At 42.2% G+C, this 27341-nt stretch overlaps 1 protein-coding gene across 4 annotated transcripts in view; it reads left to right on the forward strand.

Annotated features, from left to right (window-relative positions):
* LRGUK (leucine rich repeats and guanylate kinase domain containing) overlaps nucleotides 1–27341 on the forward strand; it is a 132222-nt gene that overhangs the window by 59566 nt on the left and 45315 nt on the right. For 3 of the 4 annotated variants that reach the window (XR_009494153.1, XR_009494154.1, XM_024990735.2), the window contains exons 13-17: nucleotides 52–165; nucleotides 3241–3442; nucleotides 4144–4239; nucleotides 22671–22813; nucleotides 26108–26196. Coding sequence is in view for 2 of the 4 variants with exons in the window: in XM_024990735.2 (XP_024846503.1) it covers nucleotides 52–165; nucleotides 3241–3442; nucleotides 4144–4239; nucleotides 22671–22813; nucleotides 26108–26196 (644 nt within the window). In the remaining 2 variants the exon portion in view is untranslated. The remainder of the gene's footprint in view (nucleotides 1–51; nucleotides 166–3240; nucleotides 3443–4143; nucleotides 4240–22670; nucleotides 22814–26107; nucleotides 26197–27341) is intronic. The other variant, NM_001192687.1, reaches the window with a different exon arrangement.

Consider the following 27341-nt stretch of genomic DNA (forward strand, 5'->3'; position numbering starts at 1 on the left):
TTCCATGATGGCAGCTGTTATTGGAAAGTCTTTTTACTTCTTCCCTTGCAGGGGAAATTCATTCTAACCTATAATTACGGTAATCACAAGTACGGATTAAGTAGGGACACCATAGAAGGTATCGCAAGAGATGGTTTAGCAAGCTGTGTTCATATGGAAATAGAAGTAAGTACTTTCCATTCAGTCAGTTTCTTTTTAGTGTGTAAAACTGTGTGTATATTTGGGACTGGGGAGGAGACTATGGTGTGCAGGCAGCACACTTCTAGGCCCGAAAGGAATGCATACGAAAGGTGAGATTTGGGGGCATCCCTGGTGGTCCAGTGTTTGAGACTCCATGCTCCCACTGCAGGAGGCTTGGATCCGATCCCTGCTCAGGGAGCTAAAATTCTACATGCCACATAGTGTGGCCAAAAAGTTAAAAAGTAATAATAATGTGAAATTTTTAATTAGCTTTACTTCACTTCAGTCGCTCAGTTGTGTCCAACTCTTTGCGACCCCATGAATCACAGCACACCAGGCCTCCTGTCCATTACCAACTCCCGGAGTTTACCCAAACTCATGTCCATCGAGTCAGTGATGCCATCCAGCCATCTCATCCTTTGTCGTCCCCTTCTCCTCCTGCCCTCAATCTTTCCCAGCATCAGAGTCTTTTCAAATGAGTTAGCTCTTCACATCAGGTGGCCAAAGTATTGGAGTTGCAGCTTCAAAATCAGTTGTACCAGTAAACACCCAGGACTGATCTCCTTTAGAATGGACTGGATGGATCTCCTTGCAGTCCAAGGGACTCTCAAGAGTCTTCTCCAACACCACAGTTCAAAAGCATCAATTCTTCGGTGCTCAGCTTTCTTTATAGTCCAACTCTCACATCCATACATGACCACTGGAAAAACCATAGCCTTGACCAGATGGACTTTTGTGGACAAAGTAATGTCTCTGCTTTTTAATATGCTGTCTAGGTTAGTCATAACTTTCCTTCCAAGGAGTAAGCATCTTTTAATTTCATGGCTGCAATCACCATCTGCAGTGATTTTGGAGCCCAGAAAAATAAAGTCAGCCACCATGTCCACTGTTTCCCCATCTATTTGCTGTGAAGTGATGGGACCGGATGCCATGATCTTAGTTTTCTGAATGTTGAGTTTTAAGCCAACTTTTTCACTTTCATGGAGAGGCTTTTTAGTTCCTCTTCACTTTCTGCCATAAGGGTGGTGTCATCTGCATATCTGAGGTTATTGATATTTCTCCCGGCAATCTTGATTCCAGCTTGTGCTTCCTCCAGCCCAGAGTTTCTCATGATGTACTCTGCATATAAGTTAAATAAGCAGGGTGACAATATACTGCCTTGACGTACTCCTTTTCCTATTTGGAACCAGTCTGTTGTTCCATGTCCAGTTCTAACTGTTGCTTCCTGACCTGCATATAGGTTTCTCAAGAGGCAGGTCAGGTAGTCTGGTATTCTCATCTCTTTCAGAATTTTCCACAGTTTATTGTGATCCATACAGTCAAAGGCTTTGGCATAGTCAATAAAGCAGAAATAGATATTTTTCTGGAACTCTCTTGCTTTTTTGACAATCCGGCAGATGTATGCATTTGTTTTTAAAAAATATGTAGTTATATTAAATATTTGAGATCTTCAAATACAGTTGATTTTTTTTTTCCAAGTTACCTTCTGACAGTGTAACATTTTTTTAGTCAGAAAGAAAAAAAATGATAAAAAGGATCCCATTACACCAAACACACAGAAAACAAAATCTAGGGGTCAGGTATTCCGTTACTATTGATTACCCCTCCCTTAAATTTTTTCCTCTCTGACTTTGAAGAGCAGGAGACTGTGATTCCTTTTTGGTCTTTTGTGTTGGTCTAGTCCCCACAAGGGCTTCCCTGGTGGCTCAGACAATAAAGGAATCCACCTGCAATGCAGGAGACCTGGGTTTAATCCCTGGGTCTGGAAGATCCCCTGGAGAAGGGAATGACAACCTGGTCCCATATTCCTCGAGAATCCTTTGGACAAAGGAGCCTGGTGGGCTACCATCCAGGAGATAAGTGTTGCCTCGCTTCAGTGAGACTGGTCAAGTTTCTTCCACCTCAGTAATTTTCCTAACTTTAAAACCCTACAGTTCTTATCTTCCTGCAGTTGATTGGTTGTTCATCCTTAAGGTTGACTTTGTTTCTATGCTAATTAGCCAGAGCAACAACAACAAAGACCTTTCCCAGAAAATGACTTCCTTGAACAAGGCAGGCACAAAAAGTATGCGTCTTTGAGTGCAGACACAGCTCCAGTGTCCACCTTTTTCCAGCTCAGTGGTTCTGAGTTCTGGCTCCCGTTTTACTTTCTTCCTCCCTGAGAGCTTCTTCCTACTCATTTCCAGGAGGTTGAGTCTATAAACCAGGCTTTATTCCTGGTTCTTCCTAGCTAAATCCTTCTTCCAAACTCTCCTTGTCATTGACGCTTTTAGACATTGTTTTTTTTTTTTTTTTAAAGAGTCTCTATTTCTTCCCCTTGAATTTTTAAAAACAAAGATTTTGAACACTGAGTTAAACTACTAATGGTTGGATTGAGATGGAAGGAACTTCAGAGTCCATTTGAAAGAACTTCCATTTCACAGAGGAGTTGGCACAGAGTCACGGTGGCCGGCGAGCTGCAGTCCTGACCCAGGCCCCTGGTTCCTCAGAGCGCTGCTACCTACCGCCGCTTCCCTGCTTCGTGTGGGCTCCTGGTTATCAGGGTATCAGGAGCCTGGCCTTCCCGTGCTCTGGGTACAGCCCGTGAGATGGAATAGGAACCAGCCAACCACCAGGCTGCTGGTTTAGGAACAGGAAGGCACCAAGTTGGTGACAAAGGGGAAACAGAGGAGCCTTTCTCTCTGGTAAGATCTCTGTCTCCTGCGGCTGCAAGGATGCCTTTTGAAAAGTAGAATTGAAACTGCTTTTCAGTTATAAATATGCAGTATTCTGTGAGCATACCTATTTGTCTCTAGCAATTTTCTTTTTTAACAGTAATGTTCCTTAGAACTGTTAAAGGATAACCAGGTAGGATGAATTCTTATTTTTCTAATGATAATGTAATATTTGATACACAAACAGAAGTAATCCAATCCTGAGGAAAATAATAGCTAATTATACAGAGTAAACAAATTCTTCAGTACAGCACTACTTATTAAGCCTATGTTGTCACATATTTCCTAAATGATTTCTAAATTGTATCTGTGTTTCTAATTTATTATCTTTTATTTAAATACATAGGGTGTAAGAAGTTTAAAACATTGCTATTTTGAGCCTCGATATATCCTAGTGGTACCCATGGACAAGCAAAAATATGAGGGCTACTTGAGGAGAAAAGGATTATTCAGTCGTGTAGAGATTGAATTTGCTGTCTCCAGAGTGGACCTTTATATTAAAATTAACCAGAAATATCCAGGATACTTTGATGCAGTAATCAATGCAGGTAAGTAACTTTCAGCAAAGTTTTATTTTTGAAGTATAAGATCACTGGGGAAAAACCGACTCCAAAGTACATTCTTGTTGTTGACTGAAGGCAGTTTCTTACGGTTGTAGGACTGCGGTTCCTGATTGCTGGCTGGCTGTCTGACAAGGGTGACCCTCAGTTTTTAGAGACTGTGCTCAGGTTATGTGCATGTGGCCCCTCCACTTTCAGGGCAGCAACAGCCCATTAAGTTCCTCCTCCTGCTTCGAGTGTCCTCATACTTCTCCAGACAGAAAACCTCCTTTTATGGGGAATCATACGATTAGATTAGGCCCACCTGGATAATCTCCTTTTTGATTAGCCCAAACTCATAAATAACCCTAATTATTTATTAGGATAATAAATTATTTATTAGGATATTTATTATTAGGACAGTAAATTATTTATTAGGATCTTAATAAAATAACCCTAATTACATTTGCAAAAGTCCCTTATGCCATATAACCTAACATAACCACGGGAGTCATAGCTCATCAGATTCACAGGTTCTGCCCACACTCAAGGTGTGTGTGTGTAATTAAGCAAGGGTGAAGTGTCACTGGGTCTTAGAATTCTGCCTACCACGATATTCATGCAGTTAGATCTAGCTAAAAAATTATTGCCACAGATTGGCTGTTTTTACATACGTCTGTTGCTAAAGTAAATTCTCTCCTCTGCTGTAGATGATCTGGATGTTGCCTACCAAAAGCTGAGTCAGCTCATTAGAGAATACCTTGGATTTTCTGAGGTAACTGCCAAGAGTTTGGCTCCAACCACAGGTACGGTCCTGTCCCTTTTGTGCCAAAACTTATTTTGCGTTGAAAGGAAAACAAATCTATCGGTTGTTATTTGAGGACTCATCAACCAGGCTAATGCTAGTTTCTTTTTTTTTTTTAAGAAACAAATTTATTTGCATATTTGGCTGTTCCAGATCTTAGTTGTGGCACACAGGATTTTTAGTTGTGGCATGCAAACTCTTGGTTGTCACACATGGGATCTGGTTTGCCGACCAGTGATCAAGCCTGGGCCCCCTGCAGTGGAGCACAGAGTCTTAGACACTGGACCACCAGGGAAGTCCTCTAAAGCTGGTTCTTACTCTTTAATCCCTGTCCTTCCTCTGGGGTTACTGTCCCCACAAACAAATTGTGTGAAACAGCCCCTCTGGATGTGTCCCTCTGTTTGTCAAGGTGACCATAATGGATCGCAGAGGACTGTCCTTTAAGGATGTGCTGGGCAGTACCTTGCAGGCTGGTACTAGTTAGATATAGGTCAGTCCCATGGTTCAGAACTCAGCCTTCTGGAAGTTTGGCTTCTCAGGGGCTGGGGTGGTGTTCTGCCTGACAGCATTGTTCAATCCAAGAGATTATTTCCCTCTTTGTTTGCGCTGCTCTAGTCCTCAAAATGCGGCCCATCAGAGAATAATGGAAGAGAATGTGAGAGTGGTCCTGGCCCGGCTGCCATCTGGGACAGGCTGCTTAGCTGTTCTGAGCTTCAGTTTGCCCTCTTGTTAGATGGAGTTAATCCTCCCCACCTGCTTCATGAATCATACGCAGCAAAGAAAATGGGATATGTGAGTGCCTCTCCTTGGAATCTAGGAATTCTAAAGCCCTAACTTAGAATTTCAGTACATGAGTATTTTGAGATGTCTTTAACAGTTTTCCCCCAAGTCCACCTCGCACCCATTAGGATGGCTACCATGAAAAAAAAAAAATAGAAAATGTGCTGGCAAGGATGTGGAGAAATTAGAAATGTAAAATGGTGTAGCTGCTACGGAAAACAGTATGGTGGTTCCTCAAAAAAATTAAAATTAGATGTCTCATCTTGAAAGGAGTTTGACGTTTCTACTTGTTCAAGAGCTGCATTGCAAGCCAGGTAAAGGGATCTACAGTTTTTTGCATGTAACTGTAGTGAGAAAAAAAAAAAAATTAAAATTAGAAACACCATCTGATCCAGTGATTCCACTGCTGGGTATATACCCGAAAGAACTGAAAGCAGGGTCTTGCACAGATGTCTTTGCGTGTTCACAGCAGCATTATTCACAATAGCCAAAAAGTGGAGGTGACCCAAGCGTTCATTGGTGGATGAAGGTTTGTACACACAACAGAATATGATTCAGCCTAAAAAGGAAGGAAATTCTGACACCTGCCACAACATGGATAAACCTTGAGGACCTTCTGCTAAGTTAAATAAGCCAGCCACAAAAACACATATACTGCATGATTCCAATTATATGAGGTACCCAGACTAGACAAATCATAGAGACAGAAAGGAGGAGGGTGGTTGCCAGGGGCTGGGGGAGAGAGAGGAACGGAGTGTTGTTTAACGGTGTCAGAGTTTCAGTTTTGCAAGATGGAAAGAGTTCTGGGGATCGGTTGGAGAATGGTGTGAGTGTGCTTAATGCTGTTGGACCATCCATTTAAAAATGGTGACGATGGCAAATTTTAGGTTACATGTATTTTACTATCATCATCATCAAAGAATGCCCTCATGAAAGAAGTTCTTCGATGGACTGACCTGCCTTCATGCTTATGAATGCTCAGGCAGTCTGTTGTGTGGTTTGGTCTTTATGACCCTGCCCAGTAGGATCTTGCTGGCCGGGCTGCGTCCTGGCCAGCCAGCAGCATGTCAGGTCATGGTTTTTGCCAAAGTTCAAACTAACTGCGTTGTTTTGCAACTCTACACACTTTCTCGAGGGGAGGTGCCCTTGGAATCCCTGAATGAGATTGGTGTGAAAATGGTGGCACCCAACATATAATGACCAGCGTGCACGCTGAGAAAATGGGCACCCCTGGAGGAGGGAAGGTTTCAATCAGTCCATGGAGGGGCACGTCCAATGAGGGGTGGGCAGGGTCCACCCTGCCTGGCCACTGCCTCTGCGTCAGGCTCTGTTCTTTAGAAAGCTTCGCCTATCCAGTTGTACAGTGTTATCTCGTGAGGCTTCCATAGAAGCTCCATGTAAGTTTCTCCTGAGGAAATATGGCTCCCTTTGCTTTAAATCTTTGCTAGCAGCCCAGCAACCTCTGATGTTTAATTTGGTCCCCTGCATGGACCTGTCCCTATGGGGCTGTCCCCTAGGTGAGAGCACCCTGCCCCATCCCTGCACCAGGCCCATCTCCCATTGTAAATTAATAAGTTGGTGTTTCTGGCTTTTAAATCAGCCCCTCGTGGGTTGGGAGAACCATGAGTCAGTCCCCTGAGCCTGAGCGGTTCCGAACAACCAAGACACAGCAGCCCCAAGGGCACCTCTAAACTGTGACTGCCGAGCAGGACTTAGCACCCCGGGCAATGGGATGTGGCCAGTCCCCCAACGCCCCCCCACCAACACAGCTCGTCTTACTCTGCAGCCATCAGGAACACTGATGGTTGATTGCAGTGTGCCATTTGGCAAATTAATAGACCAGATAATGTGTGCATAAGGAAATAGACTTCTGTTTTAAACGGTTTGGGGAAACTTCATTTATTTGGACTAATTAGGTTAGACCTGTCTGATTTAATGAAAAGTATGACTTATGGAACTTGTAAAAGTGTTCTCACTCTCAGATACATTTACTACCTGAAATTGGGCCATCCAGTTATTGACTAATAGAGCCCCAGCTTTTAATAGTAGATGGGAGGGTTTGTACTCATTATATCAAATCATTGGCCTTGATAGACCCCAGTTGCTCTGACAGGCTTACTATTTGGAAACTGATATATTTTCTTTAGAAGCCAAACACTCTATTTGGTTTATGCAGTTCATCTGTGGAAGAAGGTACTTTTTTCAGCTGATGGTTTAAGGATAAATTTGCACATAAAGTGATTTTGTGGAGGCCAGATATTATTCAAGTATTTAAAAATTCTAATTAACATAGTCCTCATTAAGAAGCTTATACATTGTCTCCAGTGGCCCGAGAGTAGAGCCAGCGGCCCCTCTGAGTCTCCGGGCGGTGAGGTGCGCGCCAGGGAGCGTGGAGCAGATGGTAACAGGTTCCCAGCGGGAGAGCAAGGCCTAGCCATAATCACCTTAAGGTGAACCATGTGACTCCCTGAGAAGGGTCCAGAGCCCCAGCAGGGTCACTGCCACAGGCTCGGCTGGCTCGCAATTCTCGGCCTCCCTTCTGGGCCGGGTCACTCTGAGTTAAAGTACTGTGGTTTACGTATGTCTATATAAAGACTTTCATTACTTTCATGCATGTAAATGGGATCCTGAAAAGCAAAACTCCATAATTTTAGTATGTGGAGTCACTTTCATGTATAATTGAGCTGTCAAAGGTAAGAAATTGAAATTAAAAATATTTAAGATTCTATGATGCCAGTTTTGCCTTAACAATTAAAAAATTGGACTGGAAAGAGGAAACCTCAGTTTTGCATTCAAACTTTCACCAATAATCATTAATTTGATTAGAACTCCCATTTCTAAGAAGCAAAATGCAAAAAAACTATATATAACATTCTGGAACACGTTAAAATATGTTCTTCCAGAGCTGAGGTTTTCCACAACGGGCCTGAACTGTCCATCTATACGGTCAGCTTCACTGCAGACAAAAATCTGATAGCAATGGTGTTTTCATAGAAGCAGTGATCCTGTGTCAATGCAAACAGAAAATGATTGCCAAACATCTGAATTGCTAATACATAGCATACATAATACATAATACATAATAACTTCATGTTACTAATTTGTACTTGAGAATGCAATTTTAAATTCTACACTTAATGATGAGAGTGGAATGAAGTGAACAAAGTAAGTCCAGTGTTTATCAGTTCTGAGTATAGCAGCCCATCAGCCTGGACCCACAAGTGCAAATCTTCACTGGAGGAGAGACTAATTAAATTTTCATTTAATACATGTAAATATAAAATAATAACTTTGGGCACAGAGTAATTGTAAACCTTCAAGTTCTTTAGTTGTTCCGTCTCTCCGTTGTGTCTAACTCTTCGCGACCCCATAGACTGCAGCACACCAGCCTTCCCTGCCCTTCGCTATTCCTGGAGTTTGCTCTAACACATGTCCATTGAGTCGATGATGCCATCCTATATCAATTAAGGTACAGAATTGCCTTCCTCCCCCCACAACAATGCAGGTAATATTCATTTCTAAAACCAAGACGGTTAAAAAATCCTGAGTAAACAATATAATGTCTATAAAATAAGGGAAAACTCACTATATTCACAACCCAGTGTATGTGATGTTTTTTCTCTCCATTTGTCTCTTCACAAGTGATTTCTGGAATTGTCAGTACTTCCAGTAAAGCTTTTAAAAAGCTGATCCAACCACCACCCTGAGTTCTCACTACAGAGGTCATAAAACAACATTTTATTTGAAAATCATTATTCAAGATTCTGACTAATGATAGAGAAGAATGATGATGGCGATGATGAGTCTAACAAGGGGAAAACTGAGCAATTTACTAGTCCGTAAAGTGGTGCCTTTATCTCTAATGAGGGGCCTGGTATCATTTGCCAAACTATATGGTTAAATTGTAATGGTTAAATTGTGAAAGTGGGGTGGAAAAATCTTTGTGTATCTGATTATTGGAAACCAGGAGGGCTCAAAGAACTTGCAGCATTGGATTTCACCATTCTTAGAATTTTCTGTTTTTTTAAAATGCTTTTTATTGTGGTTTAAAAAAACAACATGAAATTTGCCATTTTAACCATTTTAAGTGTACGCCTTAAAGGTATTATTTATATTCACAATGTTGCAAACCATAGCTACTACCTATTTTAAGTATTTTTCGTCACCCTAAATAGAAACTCTATACCCGTTCAACAATAACAAACACCCCCACCCCTAGGCCCTGGTAACCTCTAATCTACTGGGTGCCTCTATGAACCTGCCTATTCTAGATATTTTTTTTACTGTTCTTTTATTTTAGCCTTGTTTCTTGACTAAGTTCGTATTTTAATTTATAACTGTTACAAACTAGGATGTTAAGAATGATGAACAGGGCAGCCCCTCAGAAAACCCACCACATGGCAAAATTTTCCTTGTTCCCCCTCTCCTTCCTCCCTGGTTACCTCTCACTTGTCTGGACACTCGGGGTGCACACCCAGACCAGGAGGTTCAGAGAGAACCCGGAGTGGTCTGAAAGCCTCCTGTGTTGTGGGAGGAGAGGGGTTGGTGGCCAGGAGCCCAGCTGGCTCCTGGAGATGGACTGCTCTGGGCTCCCCTCAGAGGTCTGATTGGGTTTGGCCTCTGAGTAGCCAGTCTCCCCCAGGGTCAGCTGAGGCTGGTTTCTTGAAGGCTGTTCCAGACTGGTGTGCCGCCTCTGACCACTAACCTTTCAGAGCCGTGTCCTAAGGACTGGGTTACAGTGATCCACGGGCCACCAGGATACACCAGGGGTTCTATCCTGAACAAGAGCCTGCTGAGGTGATTGTGTCCAGGAGACCAGACTCACATGTGCTCTCATGCAGGTGACTGAAGAAGGCAACCCCCCTCTGCAACATTGGCATGGATGTTGGCCTCTGAGAGTCACTTTTGAAGCCAGGGTGGATCTGGAGGGAAGAGGTTGCCCTGGGGGGGTGGAGGGGTGGAGTGGGGATGGGTAGCAGCTTGGACGGTGGAGCCTCAGGTGCAATGTCCCTGAGCCATGGCGTCTTGTGAGATCCCACTGGATCTATTCTTTCTTTCCTCCTTCCATTCATCACTCACTTACTGAGTGCCTGCTGAGCTTCTGCACCTTGCTAGGTACTCGTTACAGAGCTCACAATTTCTTTATGGGACAAGGAAACAGGCCACTGAACAAGGAAACCAATCAGACTTGGTAGCCTAGCTGTCCATCCTCTAGTTTCTACTGTGAAAAGCAGCATTGACCTCTAAGCTGGTGAAATGAAAATGTCATTCATTTAGAAAATATTCTGGCCCATTCTCAGACCTGAATATAAATGTCAGTTCTGTGAAGAAGCCTCTTCATGTTTATTCATAAAAGTTTATGCTTTCATTTGACTAAAAATTACTCTGCGTGCTCAGTCGTTTCAGTCGTGTCCGACTCTTTGCGACTCCATGGACTGTCACTCGCCAGGCTGCTCTGTCCATGGGATTCTCCAGGCAAGAATACTGGAGTGAGTTGCCATTTCCTCCTCCAGGGGATCTTCCCAACCCATGAATCGAACTCGTGTCTCTTATGTCTCCTGCATTAGCAGGCAGGTTCTTTACCACTAGCACCACATGAAAAGCCCCCAAATTGCTCTGATTCCATTAAATAAGAGAATTCTACGCACTTAGTATACCAAGGAGAAAGGATCGTTAAATTCTTCTATATGTGTAATTTTATTCTTTTCAAGGTCCTATGTGCATCAACAAAAAAAGGAAAGATAGTTTTGGTTATTAATTTCTAAAGTTACATTGTTGCCTTTGTTAAGATGTTTTTTAGCTAACTTCTTTTTATGTTAAAGCAGGCGCTCCCTCTAGCAAGAAGACTGCCTCTGGGGTGCCAGCACACCTGGTTCCATCCCCAAGGCGCTTGGCGAAACTGCAAGCGGATGGCCAGGTAACAGAGCATCTCTCTGCAATGCAGATCCCCACAAAGGTCCCTGAAAATCAGAGCCTCGCTCCCTCCCAGAACCAGGAGCTGATTCAGGAGGGAGCAGCCCCTCAAAAGGGGCTTTCTCCCGAGAGCCAGGTCAGCGCTCAGCCTCCTGCAGAGCCCAGCCCATCAGCGCCTGGTCTCCAAAAGGCCCGAGACTTATCCCCAGACCGGAAGGAAGGCGATGCCCAACAATCAGCTCTTTCTTCAAAAACAGCAACCACAAATCCACCTGAGAATGAGGCCCAGACATCCGAGGTGAAAGCAGGTAAAGAGGGGCAGCCTGCCACCACTCCTTCCCAAGGGCCTCTTCAGCATCCTGACCCACCGCCAGCCCAGAGCCCTCAGCTGGATCAGGATGAAGAATCAGGGGAGGCCAGAGTAACCCCCAGCAGCCCTCCCTGCTCTGAACTTCCACAGGGATCTGACCCAGCATCCTTAAGCCCCCAGGGAATCCAGGAGGGGGAAACCAGGTCAGCCAGCCTGCAGGCCAGCAGCTCCCACCATGATCCTCCCAGAGATCTCTCCGGCCCTGACGAGGTGAGGCCTGGACCACCTCCGGGAGGCTCTCAACAACCACCCGAGGAGGGCGTCCCCAAAGCGGAAGTTGCACGGGTCGACACACCTTACCCAGAAATGCCACATCCCCAGGACTCAACAGATACCCAGCAGACGCAGGATGGGGGGGAACTTGTGACTTTGCCTCCCAGAAGCCGGCTGGCTCCCACCAGGCTGCCCCAGCCCCGGGTCCTTGCTCCATTCCAGAGTCGGAGGCCTACGCCCAAACTCCTGTCACCCAGCAGGGAGGAGGCCCTCGGAACAGCCTCAGATCAAACCGTGACTCCCTCTCCCAGGCCCCAGGTAGCTCAGGATGAAGACCCTAGTAAACTTCCTCTTATCAGCTCCCCCCATTCCAAACAGCCACCCAACCCAAGCCCCCATCAGGGCCCCGGCCCCCAGCAAGTCCAGCAAGAGAGAGTCCAGGAGGTGAAACTCCCTCTTATCAGTCCTCCGGTGCAAGAGCCATCAGCTGCACCCCACCCACCCCAGGAAGGGGAGACCCACTTAATCAAGCTCCCCCAAATTTCCACTCCTTTCTCGGAACAGCTGCCTCAGAATATGGCTCCTTCTGATTTGAGGTCTGCCAAGGAAAGGCAGACTCCCAAGGCAGGCCACTCCTCCAGCAAGAAGATTCCAGATATGCATGCCTCATCCCAAAACCACGAGCCAGGACAGCCCACAGGAGCTAGGAAAAAAAAACTTCCTGGCCACAGGGAGACAGCTAAAGGGCCCACACACCTGAAGAGGGCGCCACCTGGAGGCCACCATGCAGCATTGCAGCCAGAATCCCAGAGGAAGCCAACCCCCCTCAAGGCCCCCAGCCACCCCAACCCCAGCCCTCCCCGGAGCCCTCAAGGGAATCGGAGAGGAAAAGTCCAGACATCAGACATTCCTGAACCACCCGACACTGAACCAGTGCCTAAAGATGCCCAGGTCCAGGAAGAGAAAAGGGGAAACGTACATCATTTCAGGAAAAAGGTCCAAGCCAACCTCCCTGCGGATGACTTGGTTCAGAAGGGAGCCAAGTCGAAGAAAGGACCGGCTTTGAAAAGAGAGGATTCTGGAGGATTATCTCAAGAAAATGCAACTACCCTCAGCAGTGATCAAGCAACTCCAGAAGGTCAACCCCTTCACGGGAGACCCCCCCAGAGTGAGGAGGTCTCTGTAGAGTCAGCATCAGAGGGCTCTGCTGCCCGTGAGCATCCGAGGAGAAAAAAAGAAGATCACAGAAGGGGTAGGTCTCAGATGGGAGAGACTTCTTCGGATCCCCCAGAGCAGGATGGCACGTCCCCTGTCCAGCAGCCTGTCAAAAACACACAAGCCGAGCAGGGAGCCAGCCAGACTGGGCTGAGCTCTGTCCAGAGGGACCATGCTTCCAGGCAGCACGCCAAAGAGAGAGGCACCTGGAAATGCAGGGGAGCCCCGGGGAGCACCAGCCCGGCTGCACCCCAGAGTCAGGCATCTGCTGGGGAGCAGGGCAACCAGAAGGGGAGGCTTCGAGCTCGGGGGAGTCAGAGCACCAAAATGTGAGTCATCCCAGGGCCACCAGGTCATTGACATACGTGCCCCTAAAGGCAGGAAAAGCTACGGTCAGGGTGGAAGAGCAGCTCTGTGGTGGTGGGGTATGCCAGCAAGTGGTTCCCCTGCTGCAGCAGAGAGAGCAGGTCTGAAAGGTTGGTATCAGCAAAAATGCTTTGTGTCCAGACTTACACGAATTCCATCATGATTGTAGGCTCTGTCTGAAGCAATGCTTTATAGCCACTAAGTTTTCTTTTGTTGTTCTTCAGTCACAGTCGTATCCAACTCTTTGCGACCCCATGGACCGTAGCATGCCAGGCTCCCCTGTCCTTCACCATCTCCCAGAGTTTGCTCAGATATCATGTGCATTGAGTCGGTGATGCCATCCAACCATCTCATCCTCTGTCGCTCCCTTCTCCTCTTCCCCTCAATCTTTTCGAATGAGTTGGCTCTTTGCATCAGGTGGCCAAAGTATTGGAGCTTCAGCCTAAGTCCTTCCAATGAATATTCAGGCTTGATTTCCTTTAGCATTGACTGGTTTGATCTCCTTGCAGTCCAAGTGACTCTCAAGAGTCTTCTCCAGCACCACAATTTGAAAGCATCAATTCTTCAATGCTCAGACTTCTTTATTAGGAAAAGTCATTTCTAGATTAGCAGATTCTCTTATGCTTCTTGCCTTATCAAGGGGTTCAAAAGCAAAAAGAACTCTGAGAAAGGAATCCTTTGTAGTTTCTTGGTCTCTCCCACAAACATTCCAATCCCACAGTTAATTTGTGTGAAGAGGACAGGTTTTTTACATCCATGACAAGTGATCGAGTGCTTCAGATTTGTATTGGCATGTACGGCCTGAAACTGACTTTGTTTGAAATGAACGCCTTCTTTCTCTGAACCAGAACCCCATGTAAATTAGCCCATGCCTTAGTTATGCCTAACCAGCTGGCTAAAAGAATTAGGAAGGAGAAAATTGAGGCGAATCGGTTTTTTGTTTATCTGTTCATATCATCAGGATTCTTTTGCTGGCAAGTGTCAGGAATCCAACCTGAGCCAGCTTACACAAATCTATCAGAAGGGAGGGGAATATCTCACAAAGCCAAACTGGGGAGAGCAGAGCGGCAGAAGAACCTCAGAGAGACCGGGGACCATTTCAACACATCCATAACTCGTCACCTCCAGGATTTTCATCATCTACTGGACTCCTGTCATTTCCTAGACTTCTGTCATCTCCAGGACTCTTACCATTTCTCATCTCTGTTTTTGCCTGCATGCTGGCTTCGTTCTCTATGACATAAATGACTCTAAATCAGATTCTGCACTTGGCAGGGAATATGACCATCAATCACTCCTAAAGTTTACATTTGGTTTTATATCTGGCAGCTCCCACTGTCAGAGAGGGATTAACTCAGGTGCCCCTTGGTCCAAAGATTAAAATATACATATATATTTTTTCTTTTTTTTCAGGGATGTTCTCTGAGTGGCCCAGTGTGAGTCAGATGCTCACTCTTCAGCCAGTCTACTCTGGCTGGGGACAGGGGCGCATTTAGATATACTCCATAAGTTCCATTCTATGAGTCCTATCATTCACATGAAAGAGAATAACTAAAGAAAGCAGCCAGTCTAAGATTTGACTCCGAAGAATTTACAAGACAGTCGTTGAGCACTCTTACTGTGTGTTCAGTATCATACTAAACTGTGTTTGGTGTCCTGTGTTTTAAAAACGTCATTGATGACTACATTACCTGTAGCCTGTATAAATATGTCTTTATCTTACACAAAAGGTGTGTCCTACCTTAACACATATCCCCCAAAATTGTATGTAGGTCAAGTGTTATTTCAAGTGCCATAGAGGAAATTGATATTTTTTACAATCCACGGTGCAGGACTCCTCTTGTATGATGAAGAGCCTGTGATATACTAATAATTACCCTCTGATTTATCTGGTTTGTCCAAGATGAAATTAATAAGGTGAATGTTTTTAACATATCATAACTTATTTTTATGAAGTTAGTTCAAGTCCTCTGACAAGCATGGATTGAGTACTTCATATATGCCAGACACTTTGATAGCTTCTACACAGAGTGGGATGATGAGGACACTTCAAGGAGCTCTGTCTCTTATCAAGGGAGACAGATAAGAGGGTTCATTACAACACCATGTGATTGGGGCAGCTGGAGGCCCTGCAGCATGCAAGGGTAGGTTTAGCACCAAATAGAGAAGAAAACTCATTTATTAATTTTTCCAGAATGTCACAAGAAGAATACTAAGGAAGGACATTGATTCAGCCTGGGATGTGAGAACTGGATGAGAAAACACTTCCAAGAGGAAGCTACCCTTCAGCTAAGTCCTCAAGTTTGCAGAGTAGTCAGCAGGCTGACAGGAGAGGAGGGAAGTTCTTTCAGAAGGGAACAGCATATGCCTGAGCAGGGAGGTAAGAGCAGGCATGGCATCTTCTAAGGACCCAAATGTCAGGAGAGCTGTAGGTATATGTAGGTATTTGTAGATCCAAAGGGCACTTTATTATGCTAGTGAGCCTGGAAACTTGATCTGTTAGAAAATGGTGGGGAGCCATTGAATGGTTAAATGTTTTATCTTAGGGGGCGTCTGTTGTCTAGTCAGTATAGATGATCGCTTTAAGGAGGGCAATACAGATAGCTGGAACGGTGGCTGGAAAGCTGTTGCATTAGTCCTGACGCAATGCTAAGGGGCTGAAACAAGGCACGTTGTTGCAGGAATGGGCAGATTCGAGACATTTGGACTGGATGAGGGGGAGTGCAGACTGAAAGAGAGGAGGAAAATCAGGATAAGCACCCATTTTTTTCTGACCTGCGTGTGGGGCATTTTAGAGGCACAAATACCTCACTTAGGTGAAAAGCTTTAGAAATTGATTTGATTTCCTCCTTGAGCAGCTGTTTTGGAGGCTCATTAAGGAATTCGGGACTGCATCTTCATTAGGGCTCTAATACAAAATAAGATGCCAAACTTCCCATCTTCTGAATCGGAAGAAGCTCTAGCATCCTTCCCTGGGGTCCATGATGGTGTCCGGTTTGTGTTTTGGTCGTATAAATGTCTCTGAGTCAATGCAGCTGGATATTTTGTCTGTGATTCAAGGAAATAGGTAGAAAAGATTGCCGTCTCCTCTCTTGGTACGAGATTTTTAACAGCTTTTATTGATTTTCTTGGCATCAGGGACACTTCTGCTTTTTAATCATAGAATATAAATATTTAAAAATTGTCATTTTCCATCTACATTTACAAACAAAGTTCATATCACTTTCATTTGTTTTGTGCCTTAGCAAAGTGATGTTTATGGGGGAAAAAAACAACGCTGTGGACTTTGGTCTCTCTCTTACCTAATACAATCCTCAGCTTTTTAGAAGAAGTCTGGTACCTGGTATTCAAATCAACAGAGGTAATAGTTCCACTGTGTGCCAAGAACCTTCTTCAAATACTTTAATCAGTTATTTCCAAATCTCAAAAGATAATTGGGCAAAGGATAATTTGGTAATTTATAAAAGAGGAAATAAAAATGGACAAAAACTTATGTCAAAACTTAATTGCTTGGTTCAGCTTAAAGATAATCATTCTAGAAATCTTATTTCTTTATTGACCAGGCATTCAGAAAAGAGGATAAAAAGAGACTGTTTCTTTGTGTTGATGATAAATAATGTTAGACTAAAATCTTTCATCTCAAAGGTAATTATGAGAAACCAGTCCTGATTAGCAAAAGCTGGAGATCTTTTTTTTTTTTTTTTAAGTTTGTAACCTTAGAAATTCATGATTTCAGAAAACATTGAGTCAAAATTATCATTGGAAATTCCAGTTCCAGTGTAATCTAGTTGTGCGACCTTAGGCAAATTACAAAGCTCTCATGTATAAAATGGAGATACTAGTAGTACCTGTTCACAAGAGTATTGTGAGGATTAAATGAGCTAATATATTGAAAAATACCCAGAACAATGTCTGGCACATAGTAAGTACTTATATGTGTGTTTGTACATTAACATGTAAGCAGCAAAAAAATTTTTTCTAATTATCATCTTATCCTTAATTGGAAAGCACAACATTGTTCAAACTAGGTGGAAATATTTGGCAACTGATGTGGTTTTCTCATAGGGCTTTCCAGGTAGCTCAGTGGTAAAGAATCTTCCTGCCAATGAAAGAGACTCAGGGGACTCGGGTTCAGTCTCTGGGTGGGGAAGATCCTCTGGAGGAGATACAGCAACCTACTTCAGTGTTGCCTGGAGAATCCCGTTGACAGAGGAGCCTGGTGGGCTACAGTCCATAGGGTCGCAAAGAGTCGGACACAGCTAAGTGACTTAGCATGTATGCACACACAGAACAGATTTGTAATAGCACCTGAAACATAGTGTGCTCAGTAAATGTTATCTATTTTTTTTTTTACCATTATTATGTCATTGATAATATCAAAGGCATTTATGTTCCACCTTTCAGGTTGGTTACATCGTAAATGCCATCAAGGTATATGATTGAGGAAGAAACTACCAGATAGTGGGCATTTTGGTTTCTCTTTGTGGTAAATTGAAGCAAAGACTGGCTTCTATAAGCTACCAGATCTAAAGTCCCTTAGTTTACAGGGACAAAGATAGCATAGGTAAGAAATAAAAGAAAGATGTATTTGCTTGAGAAGTGACCAGTGAAACAGCATCTTTGAAAATGTTGTTCTTAACGGATGAGCCCTTGCAAGCAGAGACCACATTTAGCCAAGGTGAGATGTAGGATTGGGCAGAAATCACATCAGAAATTTAGTTCTAAAACATTTTGCTCCAAGGAGAGGAAACCTTTAATCTGTGTTCAAGCTTCCTGAAGATTTTTATCCTATTTCCTGCCAGCCATAGCCACTCTTTCCTTATCCTCTCCTTTCCCCAAATACTATACACATCCAGATTTTATTCATCGTTTCCACTCTTGAACTTATCTGCCCTACATTTTATCTCCTTCAAAGTGTCAATTAACTACTTCCTGATAAACTCATCTATTTTATAAAACCCTGAAATTCAGGGTAATGTTATTATCTGTTTTATTTAGGACATTCTGGATACAGTGTCCAAATACTGAACCCATTAGTTCGCCTCTGCTGAAGACATTTCAAAGCATGGAGTTCAATGGATAGAAGCATTCTTTTTGTGCCTCATAATTTCTGTCTTAGAAAATACATTCACATGCTTTCCTTTGTAGAATCTGTTCTCTGTTTAAATAACTGGTTATTCCTTTGACTGGACACTAAAGAATATAGCACTTTGCTGTTAGAATAGTTTAGTACAGTATTCATTTATCCTGTATAACATGAACATTATTACTATATTTTTAGACTCATATGATAGCTTTCTACTACAAAAGCTTATTTTGTTATGGAAAATTATTATAGATATTATGTGAAATGATTGTTTTTCTAGTTGCAATTATTCCTTTCTCAGAAGAACAGACAAGACGTTTAAGATTTAAATCTGTCCTGGGAAAAATGGTTTCTTTCGGCCCCATTGGTTTTGTGTTAATACTTTCTAATGCACTGAGCAATTTTCCACTACAAATTGTATAACTAGCCTATTAAAAATAAATAAATATTTAAAATTGCGTAGCAGATTATTGCGCTTTAATTTGTTTCTGGTCCTTTTTATGGTTACATATTTCAGCATCGAAACTTTCACAGAGATTTTTATAGTTATTTGCATTTTATATATGTATATGTATTTAATCATGGTAGGCATATATTACTCTTGCTAACTAAAAAAAAAAAAAAAAAACCCCACCTCACTGCTACCAAAATAAGCATGTATTTTAAGCCCCATTTGAGTGGGGAAAGAAAGGAATGATTCTGGTTGTCTGAGAACTTTTGTGTGAAAATTAAAGCCTACTTCCAAGTCATACGTTTCCATGTGTTTTCAAAGAGAGACAAACCTAGTCTAGTGCTGATTCATTTATTTTGTTGTTGCAAAGTTTTATTTAACTGTTTTTTAAAAAAAAATGTATACTTAAAAGTGTTCAGGAGCTTCCCTGCTGGCTCAGTGGTAAAGAATCCGCCTGCCAATGCAGGAGACAAGAGTTCAGTCCCTGATCCGGGAAGATCCCACATCCTGCGGAGCAGCTAAGCTTGTGCCTTGGAGCCCGGGAGCCTCCACTACTGAGCCCACGTGCCACACTACCGAAGCCCTTGTGTCTTAGAGCCATGCTCTGCAACAAGGAAAGCCACCGCAGTGAGATGCCCCACAGCTCGAGCTTAGCCCTGCTCTCCACAACCAGAGAAAAACCCGTGCAGCAGTGAAGACCCAGCATAAATAAAGAGAAAAAAAAAAAGCATTCAGCCTCATGTCTTTAGACAATAGAGCGACTTAGTTGCTTTGCTAAACAAGTAATCTTACAGCTATAGAAAAATTAGCCATCGAAATAGGGATTTTTATTTTTAAAAATATTTACCATTTGACTCCCAAATTCTAATTTTATTACTAGTTATTAAGATGACTATGTGCCTATGATATCAGATCATCAACATTTTTTCTTTCCTCCTTTTTTTGCAGTACAAGGTCTTATTTCGTTTGTGTAATAATGTGTTAGGAAATACACACAGATGTTTTATCTTAGGTATATGGTTTCTACTGCATTCGTTATTTGGATTCTGGGCTCATTTTTTAAACATCTTATATAAATATTATTTTAATTCACTGCAAAAGGGTATAATTCTAAATAAAGTCTAAGTTACTTTGAATTCATTTGAGATATAGTTCTGGTTGTTCCAGATATTTCATTGATATTTTCCTGTATTTGGTAATGATACCAATCCATAAACTAACTTGACAATCTGTTATGCATCAGTAAATTCATTTATGCTTCATTGTAGGTGTTTAAGTAAATGTAACTAGCTTATATACTGAAAGAACTTGGTAATTTTTGTGGACTGTACAATGACATATATAATTTAATGTTGCCTCAAGTTTGACTTTAATTTAGATACTTTGAATAACATCACTTTAAGAAACTTTGTTGCAGGATATTATAACCAGTAATTATGATTTTTCAATAACTGAAAAGTAGTATCTCTTGTTCATTAATGTATCAAGACATTTGAAACTATATTAAGAACTGTATGAAACTCTTTACTATAAGAGTCCAAGTCTCGAAAGTAATGGCATTTCAATGTAGTCTAATGTAGTCTAAACGCATTATTTTTACCCAGAATGTTTTGTTGCTGAGAAACCATTAAGACATTCATCTGTTGAATTATAGGTCCATTGTATCACTGGATAGAACTTGGTTTGTTTACATTATGGTACAATTGACTTATGGGTGAGAAAGCTAGAATAAGGGACCCTGACACAAATACTATACATTAAGTAAGCTTTTATATAGAGAGGATCATTTCTATGGAAATTATAGCTTCTGTTTCTTTAAATTTCATCTTTTTTTTTTTTCAGATTCATCTGATCTTTTTCACAATGCTCTATTCTTTTTTTTTTTTTTTTTTTTTTACAATGCTCTAAGAGCCTCATCAAGAGAACAAATGTTTTGGGTTTTGTTTCTTTGTTTTAATAAGATTCAGCCAGCCCTTCCCTCTCTTCTTGTTTTGTTTGCCTTGCCTCAGCCATGCTGAATTCTTTACTGTAAGTCAGTTGTGTTGAGCATGTTTCTGGGTGTTTATACAAAGCCATTCTCTCTGCCTGATATGCTTTTGTCCCATATCAAAGGTATCAAGGTATTTGAATGCCTTCCTTTATAACTTTAGACCACTGTGCAGATGTCATCTCCTTAGGACTTCTTTGACCATCATGCTCTTCCTCACTCTGCCTCCTTATCTACCTTCCTGGTTGCCCTTATCACCACCTGACATTATCTGGTGTGTTATTTGTCTGTCTAGTCTCCAACATGAAAATGTAAATCCCACAGGTCAAAACATTTTATTTACTGCTCTACCCCCAACAGTCAGTGCGCTGTCTGGCACATAGTAGGTGCTCAACCAATATGGGTTGGATGGCTTTTCCATCAGGAAGACTGAATAGAGGATGTTTCCACATAACATTTGTCTCCTATTATCTCTGTGATTGTTGTAAACTTAATTACTTCAGTGTCTCAAGTGCTCTGTCACCTGGAATTCCTTGGGTGTGGATTCATGCGTTTGTTACATCTTCTGAGTCTCTCCCCTTCAAGACAGGTGCTGAATGGTGGCGCTTTAGACTTCCCTACCATGGTTAAAAACTCATTTGTCTGCAACAGCTTTTACCTTGCTTGTTTTTGTTGGCTGCTGTGGGGATCGCTACGCAATTTGGTAGGAGTTCGAGTTCAGATTCTGTACCAGCACACAGCCCAGAATTAAAGGTCTGATTTCCCATGGGTGTTTCCATCATTGGTGTAGGTGAGCCTGTGCCAGACTAAGTCCTGAGATTTCCAGACACGCCTTTTCCAACTTCCCACCTAATAAAGAGCCCAGGTCTTGTCCATGAAGCACATGAGAACTGGCCTTGCCTCTCAGTCCAGAAACCTCAGGCCCAAAACATTCTGACCTCTTGGTGTCAATGTCTTCTGCTCTGACTTAGAATCTTCACTTTCAGCACCTGAAAATGTTTCTTTCTTGGTTTCAGTTTTGCTCTGTGTTAAAAACACACTTCTGTTATATATTATCCACTATTCGATTTTGTCTTGAGTTGGGGCTCACTTCCCACATCTGTTCAGTCAGCCGTATTGGTACTGTGGAGATGATTTATTTTGGCATTTTTATAGCAATACTGAAAATGGTGATATTCCTAATACATCCAAAAGTATTTACACTTGGCCCCATGATACATGAGCAGTGATAGAAATTTAGATTCTTTATATTCTAGGTCTGCTGCTAAGTCGCTTCAGTCATGTCCGACTCTGTGCGACCCCATAGACAGCAGCCCATCAGGCTCCCCTGTCCCTGGGATTCTCCAGGCAAGAACACTGGAGTGGGTTGCCATTTCCTTCTCCAGTGCATGAAAGTGAAAAGTGAAAGTGAAGTTGCTCAGTCGTGTCCGACTCTTAGCGACCCCATGGACTGCAGCCTACCAGGCTCCTCCATCCATGGGATATTCCAGGCAAGAGTACTGGAGTGGGTTGCCATTGCCCTCTCCATATTCTAGGTCTATGGACATTCTAATGTTTTAAAGGAAACTTTAGACATTTATGTATAAATTCTGCTAAATAGTGACCTCATCATCCATTCCATTCTTTTTAGAAGTTTTTTCTTAGCATTGTGTGTTTATTATGACTATTATTATTAGCACTGCATGTTCATTATTATTTTAGCCTTTTAGGACAATTTTGTCAAAAGGAAAGTAATTATTAAGGGGACTTTTCAGTTAAGTATCTGGAAGCCTTTAATTCCATTCATAAGTCTTTACTGATTGAACACAAAGTGTACTCCCAGAATGTTTCTACTAGGTGATGTGGACTACCTTTATATTTACAATAATAATTATTATTGTACTCTTAAGATATATTTTTAGTTATCTTACTTTCAAGTTGACATGCACAGACTTCAAGTATACACTTTGTTGTATTTGAGCAAATCCAGATATAAAACATTTCCCCCGCTTCAGAAAGTTGTTGTATCCTATTTTATGCCTTTGATTTGAAACCTTATTTTTTTTCCCTAGGAGATACTAAGAAACCTCAGCTGAAACCTGAAAAGATTTCTAGGAAGTTAAGAGTTTCAAATGAGTTTGAGTCCCTGGATTTCGCAGACAGAAACTACTTTGTGAAATTATGGGCCAGACTTTCAGGCAAAAAAACGCCAGTGGTAAGAAGGGATAGAAGGGGAGGGGGAAGCCGCAGCTGAACATTACGCAGTTCAGACAAAAAGGACACTGGATATTTTAACACTAAGTTTCACCAGGACTGTTCTCTGACAGTGTCAGCTGAAGACAAGCCCCCCCACCGGCGCCCCCCCACACTTTCTACACCTCTAAGAATAGGCACGGGTTTTAAAAGTAGAATATTCAGTGTAGATTTTGGGAGTAGCTTTCCCCCAGGCTCCTAGTCAAAACTCTGACACTCAGTTCTTCTAGTTAAGAGGCACAGAAAAACGCTACACAGAATTAATACTGTGAAATATGTATATTTCAAGGGAAAACTTGCTTTGATGTTGAGATACAATTTTGAATATTTTGTGCTGAGCCTTCAAAGGAAGTCCACTCAAAGAGCCCATGTTTTATAAGCTTGCAGTATGTAGACTTGTCCTATAACTTACTCTAATTCCTTTGAGAACTTAGAGAAGTCAGGATGGACTGGAGTTGGCCTGCATTCACATTAGGTCGTGTTCTTTTCCTGTTTGTGATGGGTTTTCTGTGAATGTTGGGAATACAGAGACCTAAATCATTGCCACCTCTGCAGAAGTGATCCTGGAGTGCAGGAAATGTCCCATTTGTTTATGCAAAATAAATTGAATCTAGAATTGTTCCCACATACTAGAATCTGTGGGAAATCAAACATCAGTCATTAGGAGTGGGGATCACTCCCAGTCTTTGGATTAAGTTCAAGAATCCTGAGGTTTACATCGTCCTGGAAATTTAGGGAAGGGAAGGGCCCCTGGTTACCATGGTTATCGTGGTTACCATGGCGATGCACCTTGTCTGAAACCCTGAGTTCCATTCCCAGCCAGTGGTTCTGGTATTCTCCAGATCTCCTCCTGCAAGTACCTTCGCCCAGTGCCAACTCCTAAGATCTCACCACACCCTAGGAGCTCCCTCGACATGAGGGGCCCATCAGCCCCTCTCCTTGTAGTCCTGGGAAGCCCAGCTCTTTTTTTTTCCCCATCACTTTCTCTCTGTATCTGTTCTCCCACCCTCCTTGGATGGTACATCTTTATGTTCCTTTGAGCTTAGACTTTCAAATATAAGTTCTTTGTTTAACTTCCCAGGGCATGGTGTATCCAGACTGTGAACTCCAGAACACACATTCTTGGCCACCTTTATTCTTTTTTTCCCTCTAATATATTAAAAAAAATATTTCCACCTTTATGTATTTATCCATTTTGGGGGCAGTGCTACCCATAGCATGTAGGATCTTAGTTCCCGAACCAGGGATCAAACCCACAGCCCCTGCACTGGAAGCCCAGAGTCTTAACCACAGGACCACCAGGGAAGCCCCTTGGCCACTCTGTAATGATAAGTCTGTGTCTTAACAAGAACCAGCTCATGTCGCAGTTAGGTTGTCCTGCCACTAACCCTCATACACACTGATGGGAAACACACATCACTGCCTCACAGCCGCTGCCTGTTAGTGTGTATCGTGCTTTATTTACATATGACCAACCTGAATGCTACCTGCTAGAAAGTTCTCAGGTCCGATTAAAGGCAGCTTTTCTCTGGTCAAGGGCACTCAGGTACTCAGGAGTGAGAGCAGAGAAACAGAGATGAAATACACACACGCTGGGTTCTCAGCTATAATTCAGCATCTCAACATAAGATTCATGAACATTGTGGAGGAACTGGAGAGTAGAAGCTGTGATCAAAAGGCAATATGAGAGTAGAAGGGGCCGCATTGGCGGGGGGAGGGGAGCAGGTAAAGCAGACCACATGTTGTCAAAAGTTCTCCTGAACTTTGACATGCCCAGGGTCATGCCTTATCTGTTGCCACCTCCTTGAGAAACTGTTCAGCCCCCATAATCCCAGGCTTCTAGAGCCTAGTGTGGAAATCTGCTGTGTTCTGTGTTAGAGGGTTAGCGGTTTCTCATCCATGATGGCAACAGCGCTCAAGCCTCTTGCAGCCCGAGGTTCTGGTAACTTCACCTGCCAACCCTGGTGGAGATAAAATCTAACAGAGTAATTTCATAGAAAAGCAAATCAAATCCCACCAGGAACCAACAGATTCACTCCTCAGAAATGAGAGAAGTAGTGCTAAATTGCTGCTGTCATACACATGAGGTGAATTTGCCTGAGATTATTTTTAGTGCCTCATTTTCTTATAAAGATTATGAAAATTCAATGCTATTTTGAAATTTTAAGTGTTTATCAGCTTTTAGGATAGTTCATAGGTTATCAACCTCTTGCACAGCTGTTACAATGCTGCAAAATGAACAACAACCTTCTTAAGATCATCACAACAGAAGTTTAATGAGATGTTATGGCGGAGATCATAAATAGCCTTTGTTGTTCAGTCGCTCAGCTCAGTTGTGTCTGACTCTTTGCGACCCCAAGGACTGCAGCACACCAGGCTTCCCTGCCCTTCACCATCTCCCAGAGCTTGCTCAAACTCATGTCCATCGAGTCAGCGATGCCATCCAACCATCTCATCCTGTGTCCTCCCCTTCTTCTGCCTTCATCCTTTCCCAGCATCAGTGTCTTTTCCAATCAGTTGGCTCTTCGCATCAGTTGGCCCAAGTACTGGAGCTAAAGCATCAGTCCTTCCAATGAATATTCAGGGGTCATTTCCTTTAGGATTGAAAACAGACTTTATGCATCACTTATAATTTGGAAGGGGCTTTCGTGTAAATTATCTCATGTACCCCTCATTGCAACCCTTAGGAGAAGCTATTTTAATTCATTTTACTTTCCCAGCATAAATCCCTATGTATATTTGAAACTTTTTATTGGATTGGGGAAAGTAATTACAACTTCCTCAGTCAGATGTCTATATCGTAAATCATTCATACCCCAAAATAGAAATGTTTGTGCTTTTTGGTATTTAGTGATGGTGATGGGGTGTTGGTGAAATACTGGAGGAAAACCTCACAGTCTGTCATATTTCAGATTCATACTTATCATCAGATATATTCAGTCAGTTACTGTGTGTGCAAAAATATGATAAAACTAAAAAGACAGTAATAGTCTGTATCATCAAGAGATAATCTCATTAGATGTAGGAAATAATATGACATGTTAATAAAAATTGCCACATTTAAATTTCAGTCTTCATAAAAATATTTTTGTTTTATAAAGTTTTTTTTCTTTCCACTGGACAAATATTGTTTTATAGGCCTTTTTTTTTTCTTTCCACACATTTGGCAGTCTCTCTCAAGAAGAGGATGATTATAGCTATTTTAATATCTGACATTTTTAATTCAGTATAATTATAGATCATATTTCTTGCCTAGGAAAGAGAGTCTTTGGCGAGACAGTATGAGACAGCCCGGCAGACCCTAATGGGAAACACGCCTCCTCAGCACACATTCCTATTTCAAAGGTAGATATTTGTCATGTGTGTTTATAGTTGGGCATCTTTAGATTGATTTTTTAGTATCCAGGTATACCAAGTGAATCCTAAATCGTCAGCATAACCAGGGACCTTTGTACTAAAATGGACCTGGTGGTAGTAAGCCTAGTTCTAGAAGTTGTATTTCCCTTTCATTTATACATGTTTTTAAAGGCACAGTATACTCACTGTTGCTAGAAACAGATGATTTTTTGCAGTCTTTGAGGACTGCAAAGGATGATATTTCTGGTCGTGTTTGAATATGAGTATCTGCCTTCACCAAGGCTTTGATGATGGAAGGTTAATTTTATCCTATTGAATATCCTGTCCTTGTCCTTCCTGAATCTCAGAACAATAGTAGTTAATGATTTGTGGGATCATTTGTTTAATGTCTCCTTTCCACATTAAACTGTAAATTCCATGAGGATGGGGACTGTTGTATCTTTATTAATCCATGAATCCTCCATCCTTAATATGCAGTGGTTCACTTAGCCCCTGATTCATAGTAGAGGCTTCATAGATATTGGTGGCTATAATAATTACTGTACTATTAATTATCACGTGATGAGGCACATTTTAACTTTAAGAGATACTCACAACGAATAACCAGGATGTTTATGAAATGTTTGTGTTTTATTTTCTCATGAAAGTTATAGGCTTCAGTATTCTGAATTCTCTTTTCTGTGTGACCTTTTGGAAAGTTCGAGTAGTAAAGTGATGCCCCTGTTTTCAGAAAGTTACTAAGAGCACTGACAAGACCTTAATTATAGTGTTTTAAAGAGCTTTTTAAAGTGCAGTGATTCAAGAAAGCAGAACGCTAAAGCCATTTTAAAATGTTTTTCAATTTCACTTCTTTTTATTGTCTGTAATTTTAAGCTATCTGTTGAAAATCTTTAACCCAATATAAATTAAGTTTTATCTTTGTCTTCTATGTAGAAAAAAAAAAAAAGAGTGATTTCTTTTCTCCATATTGGTAAGCTATCTTTGGATAGTCTGATTCTAAAGGCAGGCTGTATGAAATATACAAATCCTACTGGAGGAGGGGTTATGGGTGGTAGTCAGGAGATGGGCAGTATACCCCAGAGCAGCTAAAGTAGGGGCTTGTCCGACCTCTGACCAGCTGAGCGGCCATGCCT

The sequence above is a fragment of the Bos taurus genome, chromosome 4 (genome assembly GCF_002263795.3).
Source record: "Bos taurus isolate L1 Dominette 01449 registration number 42190680 breed Hereford chromosome 4, ARS-UCD2.0, whole genome shotgun sequence".
Lineage (NCBI taxonomy): Eukaryota > Metazoa > Chordata > Mammalia > Artiodactyla > Bovidae > Bos > Bos taurus.